At 42.0% G+C, this 13,465-nt stretch overlaps 1 protein-coding gene across 1 annotated transcript in view; it reads right to left on the bottom strand.

Moving 5' to 3' along the window:
* Window positions 1-508: 508 nt before the first annotated feature.
* STAC (SH3 and cysteine rich domain) overlaps window positions 509-13,465 on the bottom strand; it is a 103,300-nt gene continuing 90,343 nt past the window's right edge. Inside the window, exon 11 of the mRNA XM_050938036.1 lies at window positions 509-3,400. Coding sequence (XP_050793993.1) covers window positions 3,302-3,400 — 99 coding nt within the window. The 3' untranslated portion in view covers window positions 509-3,301. The remainder of the gene's footprint in view (window positions 3,401-13,465) is intronic.

Here is a 13,465-nt window from a genome sequence, read left to right as displayed (position 1 = left end):
ATGTGAATAAGCATACAGACAACCACAGTGTATCAGACCTGTGGTCCAGCCAGTCTGGTATTCTGTCTCTGATGGTGGCCAGGACCAGCTGCTTCAGAAAGTGTTGCAAGAAACCCTGCTGTAGTCAGACTGATGGGTTTGGACTGTAAAACAGCGGTCTGAAAGAGAGGTAATTTCGACTATCCCAAAGCCGCATGGATAAAACAAAACCTTTATTCTACACTGCACTATCCTGTATATGCTACTATTTTACAGAAAAACTGTTTTAGAAATGTTTCAAAGGAGAAACTCCAGTTGGGGCAGGAGCAAGCCCTATGGGTTTAAATGAAAGTATTCAACAACTCCTGTTGCTGATGCCTGCAGTAAGTGCTCCGATAACGTCTCTGTAATGATAAAATACCCAATGCAATGAAGAGATTGATACACGTGTTTTCCATTTTCTTTCCAGTCAGTTGCTGCATGTTCTTTATTAAGCAAAATATAAAATTAGATATGAACAACCCTTATCTCTTAAAATACAATTTATCTGAGCAAGTGCCAGATAGGCAGCCACAGTGATGATCTGGACTTTATCTGTTTATTAATGCAAATATCTATGATGAACTGCACATGGTAGAAAAAACTCTGGAATGCCAATCTGAAATCAAAGTAAGGCATCCAAAATTGATGAGTAACGTGTTTAAGCAAGAGCCTGGCTTCAGTTACTCTTCTGCTTAAAGCTAGGCACGTGCATAAACAACTTGCTGAATCAGGGACAAAATACACATCAACCAGTGACAGAAAAGAAAAAAGTAAAAATAACCATGAAAGCTTTTATTTAGAAAGTAATGCTTGCTCCACCATGATGTAATCCACTTAGGGGCTTTTCAGTTACTTTATTATTTATTGCTTGGTATCAAAAGAAATCAAACTGACATTTGATTAAAGGCCATTGTGAATTGTAGTTAATGTTCATATTATTCTTTGAATAGTACGATGCATGTTTTAGGGAGAAACTGAAATAATAGGAGGAGAGTGACATAGGAGGGAATCACAGTAAGATGCAAACATGTAAACAAGAGCATATATGTAGAGATTAAAGCAGATTTCCCTAGTCTTATGCATAACAGGCTGGACCAAAGTAAGCAATAATTTTAGTTGTAACAGGCATTCGAGGTTTTTTAAAAATTGGTGAATATCAAATAAAATAATGTTATAAAGCAGGATGGATTAAGAGCATTTCTGCTGCTTTTCCTTTTGGTCTCTGAGTCATATCAGCATCTTCAGTCTCCCCACCCCTACAGAAGTTTTCTGATTACCTTGGAAAATAAGCTGAGTTAAAGTAATTCATTGTTTACACTGAAAAAGGCCATTTATATATCTTTGATATCCCCACTGAACAATATCTGAAATGAAATGACATGTGATTTGTTTAGATTACATTAGCTGAGAGGAAAAAAGGTTCATCAGCTGACACTAACACAATAAGGAGAGCCAGATGAGAGCTACAATATATGGCTCTGATCTTGCATTCTGAGGCTGAATGGAACCCCACTGTCCTCAGGAAGCCTCTGCATGGACAGTTCATATAGGCCAATCTAGCTGCAGGACCAGGGCTTATGGATACATTCATAATTCTGCAGTGCTTGATTGCAGGATTGTGTGGTTCTGCCCATTTTAAAGAGTGTGACCACATGTGAAGTTCAGATGCAGATCTGAAACTTCTCTTTGTGTGGGAATATATGGATTTAGGATTTTGAGTTGGGTCTATCTCTAGCAGTAATCATAGGTGCTGGAACCAGGAGTGTGCCGCACCCGCTGTCTTGAAGTGGGTTCCATTATGTACAGGGTTTACAGTTTGGCTCAGTGGCTTTCAGCACCCACTATGAAAACTATTCCAGAACCCCTGGTAGTAATATAGAGTAGGGTTCTGTCACAGGCTGGACAACAAAGGCAAGAACTCAAGTGGGAAATATTATGAGACCAATAGACCAAGGCCCCGATGCTGCAATCTGATCTTCACCTGCAGACTCTTATGCCTGCCCAGAGACCATTGCAGGGGTTCATATGCACAGAACAGATTACAAGACGGGCCTACATGATGCAGACAATAGGCCAAACATTGCCCTGACAGACACCTCTTGTAACCTCATTGGCATCAATAGGGTTTGCATGTATGTGTGAAGGCAGAATTTAGCTTAGTCTGATTCCTAAAAGCTCCCGTCTAGTGAATGAAGCAAGAGACTTTGTGTTAATACAATTAAATGATCTCTAGTTTATCTTTCTCTCTCTCATTGATCCTGGATTGGGAGGCTTCCTGGCTTTACCAACAATTACTGCAATTCTCTACTAGTGTTTTTACTCTAGAAGGAGCTTGGTTGATTATCTACTACTTATAAACAGGATCAATATATAAAATCTCTTCAAACTTAATACTCATGGAAAAATAGAAAACTTTTCAAGCATGGGGCTCTCACTCAGCTCTGTATTTCTGACACTTCCTCTGCCACCAGATAAAGGAGTAAGGAATCACAGAGGAATACTTCTAGCCTGGCCTTCTGAACAGGAGGGACTGTAAGTTTGCCGGCTACCAGAGCAGCTGTTACATCCAATATGTGCCAAGAGTTTTGTTTGTATACAGAGAAAGCAAAGGACGTAGAAGTTGGCCGCTGTTTTGTACAGTCTGAGCACAGAGAAAGAGAAAGCCGTTGGCGTCCAGACAATGGTGTATTAACTTCTCAGACTGACGTTTACACAGTGCCGCCAAACTGCTTTTGTTACAAGACTCAACATCGGGATTAAACGCTATGCTGATTGCTAATACTGTGGACAAAACTCTAGACTCACAGTCACACTTTACTACAAGATCAGACTGTACTACAAGGACAGTTTGAACCTCCCCCCCCGAAATCACACTTCAAACAAAAACGCACTCCAACAGCTTGTTTTTAAGACAGATGAGCAGGTATGAGGTTAGTCCTTCAGAACAGCTGTCTCTGTCTGTCTGTCTGTCTCCATCAGGATAATTAATAGCCATCTTGCACTGGAAATGAGCTAGTCCAGCCATTCCTTACCTTATTCCTTTTACTTTCCTTGGCCCCTTTTCCCCTTAGAGGTTTCCTGATATATATTATTTTAATTAACCCTCGTCTTTTTATTTCTTGTTGCTGTAACAGTCTAAGTGTCTTTTTTTTGTTGCTGCGGTCGTCTCACTAGTCCCTGATCATCTGCAAGACGGCCCTGCCGGGTTGACACAGTGTGAGATGAGTCAGACAGGCATTGCCAACAAAGTGTTCCTACTGCAGCAAATGCAGTGCTGAAATCAGATGATTTCTAAGACGTCTAGGGGGACAAAGCCTTTCTTCTTTCCACAGTAAACTTTGATAAAGCCATCATGTTCCTTTTCAGAAGTCACGCAGATCTGAAGTTAAAGAGTGGGAGAAATATTCAGATAAACAGCCACTTTATTCCACGAGCGAGTACTTACTGTGTTGGGGAGACTGTGATTATAAAGCCTATATATAGAGCCGTCCCCTTTATATTTCAACTCCAAATGTAAGAAACTCCACCTCCATATATAAAGTGATCAAGGGTTTCCTTTTGAAATGCCAGTATACACTTGCAGTTTTCCCTGACATCAGTGGGAAGTGTCTTCTATCAACGGTTTTGAAGCAGGGACTCTCACTTTATGTTTGATTGTATAGTGTCTATGACAATGGGAATCAATCATGAGTGAAGCATCTGGACTCTACTACAATACTAAGGTTAAATAATATATTCTCTGAAGTGACTCGTGATTTGAGGTAGTGTAGTTTTAGATGGCCCAGCTTGAGACACCATTAAGAGACCTGCCTTTTGCATGTTACTGAGCAGCTGTCTTTTAAAAATCTGGCCCTGTAAAGTTTATCAGCTGGGCAAGCAACCAACAAACAAAATATCCCAAATCACTTTAATAAATGTAAGCCAACATAGAATTATAGAATATCAGGGTTGGCAGGAACCTCAGGAGGTCATCTAGTCCAACCCCCTGCTCAAAGCAGGACCAATCCCCAACTAAATCATCCAGCCAGGGCTTTGTCAAGCCTGACTTTAAAAACCTCTAAGGAAGGAGATTCCACCACCTCCCTAGGTAACCCATTCCAGTGCTTCACCACCCTCCTAGTGAAAAAGTTTTTCCTAATATCCAACCTAAACCTCCCCCCACTGCAACTTGAGACCATTATTCCCTGTTCTCTCATCTGGTACCATCTTCTTTGGAACCCCCTATGTGGTGCTAAGGATCCGTACATTTCCAGCAAACAAGCTATTGAAATCAAACAGCATTCCAGAGTTAGGCATAAAACAGATGCATCCACAGCAGTGATGTAGGGCACTAAATGGTCTCTCTGATGGACTCTTGCATCCTTGACACCATGCCAGCTGAACTATCACTTCATGGTGTTATCTCTGAACAGGGGAGAATATGCTACCAGTATGTGCAATATTTAGTTACTCAGAGGATATGCAACTAACACATGGCCCTCAAGTATATCTAACTGCATAATTTTCAGCTGGATGATGATTTATATTTATTACATTAGTACCTAAATGCCTCATCTTAGATTACGGCCCAATTCTAGTAGGTATTTTACATACGTATAGGCTCAGATCCTCCAAGACGTTTAGATGCCTAACTACTAATGGGCATAATTCTTCATGAGTCAAAGAAAATCACTTATTCACATAGTCACAAAAGTCTCGTTTCATCCCCCTCTGCAATAACTGAATGATGGCAGGCTGGGCTTTCACAGGGTTTTTGATCTTGCTGCTGATTCCCTTCAGAGCTCCCACTGCTGTCAGTGGTAACACCCTCTATGAAACTATGGCCTAATTAGGTGGGAGGATATGGTTTCATAGAAGTAAAGGGAGCATTAGGCCACCTACTCTGGCCTCCTGTATATAACAGGCCATTACATTTCATCCAGTTACCCCTGTGTTAAACCCAGTAACTGAGATTAGACTAAAGCATTTTAGTCCTCAGACTAAAATGTTCTGTGCCAGACTGAGATGTCACTAGCAACCCAAGCCCCCTCAGGGACAGAGAAATGATTAGGTAGGATAGACTCAAATGATCCTAGCAGGTGATCCACACTCCATGCCACAGAGAAAGGTGAAAACAATCCAAGGTCCCTGAAAATCTGACTTGGGGGAAAAATTCCTTTCCAACCCCAGATCTGGTGATCAGTTGGACCCTCAGCCCATGAACAAGATTTACCAGCCAGGCCTCTAAGAAAGCGCCTCTAGCACCTCAGAACACCAGTCCACCCTGTCCAGTGGCCTGTCTTCAGCTGTGGTTAATCCCTGATGCTTCAGAGGAAAGCAAAAACACCAAAGACAGAATACATCTGGCCAATTGTGCATTGGGTAAAAATATTCCTTTCTGATCCCTGTAAGGGACTGCCTGTCCTAATACATTTCTCTTGCAAGCTAGTAATACTCTAGTCCTTGCCTGTGGGAACCTCCAGCTGGCACTCTGCCAGACATCAGGTCTTAGGAGGCTGTAACAGCTGCCAGAACTTAGATCAGGTGCTCCAAGTTCAGTGGGCCAGATCAGCCCCTAGCAAGCTCAGGGATTGGGGGAATGCAAAGGTGGCTTTAAGCTGTTTTTTCCTTCCTTCACCTCTCGGGTGTCCTGCATTGACCAGAGATTGGCCAGCTTCAAGCATTGGCCGCAAGCTGTAATCCTTGGACCTGATTCTTATCTTGCTCAGGGGTAAATCAGGAGTAACTCTGTTAAAGCGCTGTAAAGGACATCTAAGTTAATGGAGACTGAAACCCCTTATAGTTAACTGTTGTCACATTAGATTGGGACCCTGCACAGTGCCTCAGCTGCTACGTGGAACTAGTGCTGCTGATAAATGCAAAACAATATTGTGGCGGGTGGGGGGGAGTGAGAGACTACTGCTGTTGGGCATTTACAGCTTGCTGTATCAAATTGGAATCTGCTTAAAATGGCGCCTACTCATGCTGACATGTTCATGCATGAGAGGCTGCCATACTGCCAAAGCAAGTGAGCAGCTGGGAAGCAACTCCCCAATAAATTAGCAATACAGACACTGAAACACTGCCGCTGGTTCGTGAGATTAGAAATGGTGTAAGTGACCATTTCTCAGGCTATTTCTAAGATAGTGGGTGGTCCGAGGAGAGAACGGGAGGCAGAAAACATGATCTAATATTAGAAAGTCACTTCCCAATTCTTTGTTTCCATTCTATTTTTTTTTTAAATTGCTGGGATCCTGACTGTTCCCTGAACTTGGCAACATATTCTGACCCTGAAGAATTCTTGTCCGTCACATTTCCCTTAACAGATGGGCAAGATTAATGATTAGGAAATGATCTTTTAAACTGCACAGTTATTAATAGTCTTCAACTCACATGAGTCCTATACTTTGCATTTTGCCAAGAGAGCAAAAGGCTCAAATGGAAAATGCCCTTTGTCAAACAGCAATTCTGAGCTTTCGCTGATTTTCACTGCTGTCTCTTATTTTCACCCCAGAATGTTCCCATGGCTCCTGCATGTCTTAAAACACCATTTCTCATTGCCATGCCATGCCTTGGTTTCCATCGAATCGTAATTTGGATACAAACTCACTACAGTTTCTAGCGGGAATTTAGAACTTAAGAAAGGTATCAGATTGACAGTCCTGGAGGCTGATGTCCTCTATATATCTGTGAAACTGGTGTGGCCAGGTAAGCGTCCCTAGGTTGTCTTGCCAATTCATTTCAATCCTGCCCTGAAATCACCATTCAGTTTTTTTGCTTCTCGATTGAAACTGCCAGCCAGGATGGCAGTCGTGATCATGTATTTTGTGCCCACTAGTGCCCTAGCATTTGGACTGATAGCACCAGCTTATTCACACGGGTTACCAAAGAACGTTCAGATGGTGATGACTACCAGCAGGGCTGGATTTGAATCACTAACAGACTAATGCAAGGCTCCAGAGTCCATTCCCACTCCTCTGTGTTAGCCAGTCCATTTAATACAACAGGGATGCAGATTTCAAGTTGCCAAGACATTGATAACTTAGGCTCCAAGAATGGCCTGGAGGAAGATCTACACTCCACCAATCTGAGGGAAGTTAGTTTGGCCTAAATTTTCAAACATAATTAGTGTTTTTTTGGGGGGGAACATCAATTTTAGGTTCTTGAGATACCTTAAAGGGGGCCTGGTTTTCAGACAGAGCTAAGCAACTATTCAGGGAAAATCAGGGCCCTTTACAGTATTTCAGGATGGGAACTCAGAAACTTGTTAGGCTGGGAGCATGCTCCATGAGTTTCAGTGTGCTCAGGGACAGCAAAGTCTAAAGCTGTGTTAGTACAAAGCCCTGAGACTCTATCCAGCTATTGGGCTTGGGTGTTCTAACAGCATGTCAGTACAATACTGCTATGTAGCCGTGTCAAGTTATAAGCACAGACGCTAGTTCTGTAGTTGCAGCAGTGTCACTTTCCTGGGAGGTTCTTTATGTAATAGAGACAATTTACATTGCCATGTTTTGATAAATGTGTCGATCCTTCTGCTTAGTTTTTCAGGTCTCTCAAGTCACTCCTCTATGATTTGCTGCACTATACACTATAGAAAATTACAACTCCCCTTTTTGAAGGCATCTGCTTATGCAAGATGCAAAGGACTGGATTAAAGGACTGACTGTTAGCTTTGGGTATGAATTTCTTTGCCACCTGGGACCTTTTGGATTATAGTAGTTCAACTTTTTGGAAGCACAGGGGACCAGATCCTCAGCTCATATAAAATGGTGTAGCTCTACAGACTTCAATGGAGCTACTCCAATTTACAGGAGCTGTCTATCTGGCTCAAGGCTTTTTTTCCAGTGTTCATGTCCTTTGTTTTAAATAGGAAATTAGGGTGAATAATAAACAGAGGTTCAAACAGTAGATTATTTTGAGTGCTTTAAAGGCCATTATGGTCAAAATGTTAATTTTATTGTTAATGTTATTTTTCAAACATAGATCACATAATGATATCTATTTAGATATGTTTCAAAATGCAGATTTCTTTTTTTGAGCAGAGGTTCACTTAAGACCTGCTAATGTATGAAGGGAAGGCTGCAGTATCTGTGTTATTGAACTGATATGCTGGGTCAGATGTTTTAGGCTAGAGAAAGATTTTCACATCCAGGTGAGGACACAATCTCAAATGGGAAAATTTACACAACTAGTGGCATGTAAGAGTTAGGTTTCAAAATCTGAAAACCTGCAAGCTTTGGTTTCAAACTCAAGAACAAGGACCTGCTCTTACTCTCCTGAAATCAACAGCAAAACTCATGTTTTTTTTCTAGAAGGTAATATCTTTTATTGGGCCAGCTTCTCTCACCAGCAGAAGTTAGTCCAATAAAAGATGTTACCTCATGCACCTGCATGGCCCCACAATATGCCAATATTTTTATGGCCGACCTGGAACAACGCTTCCTCAGCTCTTGTCCACTCACGCCCCTTCTCTACCTACGCTACATTGATGACATCTTCATCATCTGGACCCACGGGAAGGAGACTCTGGAAAAATTCCACCACGATTTCAACAGCTTCCACCCCACCATCAACCTCAGCCTGGACCAATCGACACAGGAGGTCCACTTCCTAGACACCACGGTGCAAATAAGTGATGGTCACATTAACACCACCCTATACCGAAAACCTACCGACCGCTATGCCTACCTTCATGCCTCCAGCTTCCATCCTGGGCACATCACACGATCCATTGTCTCCAGCCAAGCACTGAGGTACAACTGCATCTGCTCTAACCCCTCAGACAGAGACCAACACCTACAAAATCTCCACCAAGCATTCTCAAAACTACAATACCCGCACGAGGAAATACGGAAACATCAACAGAGCCAGACGTGTACCCAGAAGCCTCTTACTGCAAGACAAACCCAAGAAAGAAACAAGCAGGACTCCACAGGCCATCACATACAGTCCCCAGCTAAAATGCCTACAACGCATCATCAGGGATCTACAACCCATCCTGGACAATGATCCCACACTTTCACAGGCCTTGGGTGGCAGGCCAGTTCTCGCCCACAGACAACCTGCCAACCTGAAACATATTCTCACCAGTAACTGCACACCACAGCATAGTAACTCTAGCTCAGGAACCAATCCATGCAATAAACCTTGATGCCAACTCTGCCCACATATCTACACCAGCGACACCATCACAGGACCTAACCAGATCAGCCACACCATCACCGGTTCATTCACCTGCACGTCCACCAATGTAATATACGCCATCATATGCCAACAATGCCCCTCTGCTATGTACATCGGCCAAACTGGACAGTCTCTACGGAGAGGGATAAATGGACACAAATCAGATATTAGGAATGACAATATACAAAAACCTGTAGGAGAGCACTTCAACCTCCCTGGCCACACTATAGCAGACCTTAGGGTGGCCATCCTGCAGCAAAAAAACTTCAGGACCAGATTTCAAAGAGAAACTGCTGAGCTTCAGTTCATCTGCAAATTTGACACGATCAGCTCAGGATTAAACAAAGACTGTGAATGGCTTGCCAACTACAAAACCAGTTTCTCCTCCCTTGGTTTTCACACCTCAACTGCTAGAACAGGGCCTCATCCTCCCTGATTGAACTAACCTCGTTATCTCTAGCTTGCTTGCATATATATACCTGCCCCTGGAAATTTCCACTACATGTATCTGACGAAGTGGGTATTCACCCACGAAAGCTCATGCTCCAAAACGTTTGTTAGTCTATAAGGTGCCACAGGATTCTTTGCTGCTTTTACTCACTCACCCTGTCTCTCTAATATCCTGGGCTACAACACTTCATACAATTTTTTTTTTTCTAGGAGGTGCAGAATTGAGCCCTATAGAGAAATTTTTCTTCTGAACCAGTTTCAACCCGCACAAGCCTGTCACTGAACCCTAGCGTGAAAAATGTTGATGTCTTTGAAGAATGCTTTTTTCCCAGGCTGAGTTTCATTTTTCATAATGAATTTTTCAAGAGCTCTTATGTGAAGTGGAACCCTTACATAATGCAAGAGAGGGAGGAGCTAAGTGTGCTGTTTCCCTTCTCTTCCTTAGCATCTGTCTACACAGCACACAGAAGTGGGCCTCCCAGCCCAAAGTAACAGACTCCAGCTAGACTGGCTCGTCCTAGACTCTAAAAAATAGTGATGTAGACAGTGCTTTGCAGTTGTGGCTCGGGCTGGAGCTCAGGATCTAATGCCCACCCGACTCCCTAGGTTTCAGAGGTCAAACTCCAGCTCAAGCTGCAATGTCAACGTGCTGTCTATACAGCTATTTTTAGAGTACTAGCATGAGTCCTGCTAGCCTGAGTCTGCTGATCTAAGATCAGAGGCCTGCTTCTGCAGGCTGTGTAGACATACACTGAGCATCAGCTTTACCATAAAGGTTTGGATAAACCTGAAACTCAAAGTGTTTGAAACTGTGCAAAGCAAAGACACAGAAAGACATGCCCAGGGTGCCCAGGATGCTGAAAATCTCTTTGCCCGTTTTTAACATAGCCTGTATTTTTGCCTGTCTATGATTATGAATTTTTGCTGCTGATTTGATATAATACACCTCTATCCCCATATAACGTGACCCGATATAACACAAATTCCGATATAACTTGGTAAAGCAGTGCTCTGGAGGGGCAGGGCTGCACACTCTGGTGGATCAAAGCAAGTCTGATATAACGCAGTTTCACCTATAACATGGTAGGATTTTTTGGCTCCCGAGGATAGCGTTGTATTGGGGTAGAGGTGTTTTGTGTATACAAAAATTTCCTCATTTTCTGCACCGAGCACTTTATGGTTTGTATATTCTCTTCCTGATGTGCATATATAACACCCACTAACGTGTCAGAGAGTTATGTTCAAGCATCAGCAGGAGCATCTTGCGGTATGAAAGCCCTTGGTGACAAGCACTGTATTTGAAAATGAGAAGCTCACATTAAACTCAATGGGCCAGGTCTCTGTTGGTGTAACCCCACTGACTTCATTGTCACAAATGCTTTTCGTATGACTTCTGGGCCAGCACAGATTTTGATTCAGTCAATTTATATGAACGTAAAATGAGGAGAATCTGTGCTAATATAATTTACATTCATTTGTTAAATGAATTATGCAGATTTTCTAGATAAAGAGAATCTGAGCTCTATGTTTGGGACTGAAGAATCTCTCCTTTTCCTTCAAAAGCTAGCCTGGCATGAGTGGTGCACTGTGTATAGCATGTATATTGACTCACTTGTGTCCAGAGCTGACAAAGGTTAAGTATTTTCAAAAAAATATGTCAAAAGGAATGAACATTTTTCATTTCATTCAAAATTTTCCATTGAAATTTTTGGGTTTTTGATTAAACCAATCTTCCTACGTGAATCTTTCTTGTTTTTCATTTTTCTTCTCCTTTTTTCCTTTCCCATTTTCTATTTTCAGTGGCAAAACAGAAAAGAGGAATGGAGAAAAAGAGAGACAAACAAACATTTAAAAAATTGATTTTTGAAAAGTAAACCTTTTAATGAAAAATCATAGCAGAAACATAGTTTTTGGTGAGGAAAAATTGTAATGGTCAAAAAGCCATTTTTTGTTTTTTTAAAACGTTCAGTGACTAGACTTGTGCCAGTTAAGTACAGCCCTGTGTGGGGGTCAGACCACCTCAGGGATAGGCCCAGGATGACGAAAGGGATTCCTGGAGGAATTGTGACAGAATGACCTTTTTTTGAAGTTGTGCCAAGTGGCATAGAGGTTCCTTGCACCTCCCTTCCTGCATCTCCCTGAAGTGGCTGGTCATAATTTGACCTCCTAGATTTTGTTCTCAGTCTCTACATCTTTTCCTCAGATCCCTCTGCATTTACTTGTTCACTCTGCCTGATTTCTGTGCTCTATTTTCCATTGAACACATTTTCTTCCTCTTCACTCCCTTTCCCTCAGTTTCTCCTAAGCAAAGAGAGAACCCATAGCATTCAAGTTGAACTTCAGTGTTTGCATGGGTTTGGAATTAAGCAAGAGAAGTTTGCCCGTCCTTACTGAAAGGGAACAAAGAGGTTGACAGACAGAATGTATTAGTCCACCCCTATTCATCTCATATACCAAATTGAAACAATGAGCTGCTCCTGACGATAGCTCCCATGCAATCCTAGTATGAAAAAAGGACAATAGGATGGTTTCATGTTTAGAGACGAGTGCCAGACTTTGTATCAGATCTTTTAAAGAAATTATAGTTTTATGGGAAATGATACAAGAAAACCGATCCATAGCTTTTACAACGTTAGTCATGTTAACTGACAGGATATCACGTACTTAACATTATAATCTGATTTAATCGCGCAAATCATCTGTCAATTTACCTTCATGTTGACACATCACATTCACAGGGCTAGCTTCCCCACTCCCTTCCCCCTTACCTAGACATTCACACCAGTGCAAAGCAGTATAAACCCCAACTATCCTGATTGCATCATGTTTTTCCCATCCCTTTGCACAGATGAAAATAACCACGCAAGGTGCAGGGCAGTGGAAAATCAGCCTCACAGTGAAGACATTTGTGCATTAATTTACTGTGCTGGTAAAATACTTCATGCAGCTTATCTCACTTTAACAGCTTCAGTGCTGCCTAGTGTCCTTGCTGCAGGAAGGCAGTCACACTATATAATCCAAGTATTGCTCTTCCAACGTCTTATTTACAGGGCTGATGTTGCCACACAATATTAGCACTTAGACATTCTTCTACATCAAAGGGGTGAAATATGCTAACCTACGATCAAACTGAAGTGCTAACAAATGTCACAAGCAAATGCTACATTAAAGAAATATTAGGGGCCAAATTCTGTGCTGACCTAGACCTCCCCCCACCCCCATTCAACCGCATTAAGGTCAGTGGCATTGCAGAGAGTGCAAGTTAGCACAGAATTTGGCCCCTAGGGATATGAGATGTGATGCAAATCTCCAAACGAAAGAAAAAGCCCCACGAAGAGGGGAAAATAATTAGCTCTAATAGGATGCACTGAGAAAGATTACGAGCTGATGTCCCTTTGTATCAGAGAACCTAGGCTGTATTTTTTCCCCTTAGTTGTTCATTTCCTTAGTTATGTTACTGTGTTTGTCACAGGGTTGATGTTCTTTTAATGCAGAATGGGCCAAATTCTGCTTTCATTTACACCAGGGCAGTCCCAGAGAAGCCCTCTACTGATGTCAGTTGGATCCAGGCAGTGTTCAGGAAAAGTAGTTATAAAATCAAATTCGAAATAAGAACACACCAAAGGCGTATCCCCAGATGAACGATATGCCCATCATTTTCTGGGTACATTTAAAAACAATATTAAAGAGGAGGATTTGATCAAAGACCTTCAGCATGAATAGACTGTGTGAGTCCAGTGAAAAAATATAGAGGGGTGATTTTAATTTTTTTTTAAAAGTTCAGTGTGTAGGAATGAGGGGAAAAGGGAGGAACAGGGAGTTATGGAATGAT

This window comes from Gopherus flavomarginatus, chromosome 2, assembly GCF_025201925.1.
Source record: "Gopherus flavomarginatus isolate rGopFla2 chromosome 2, rGopFla2.mat.asm, whole genome shotgun sequence".
NCBI lineage: Eukaryota > Metazoa > Chordata > Testudines > Testudinidae > Gopherus > Gopherus flavomarginatus.
Note: the sequence above shows the minus strand (reverse complement) of the source record. Positions and strands in the feature narration are given on the sequence as shown.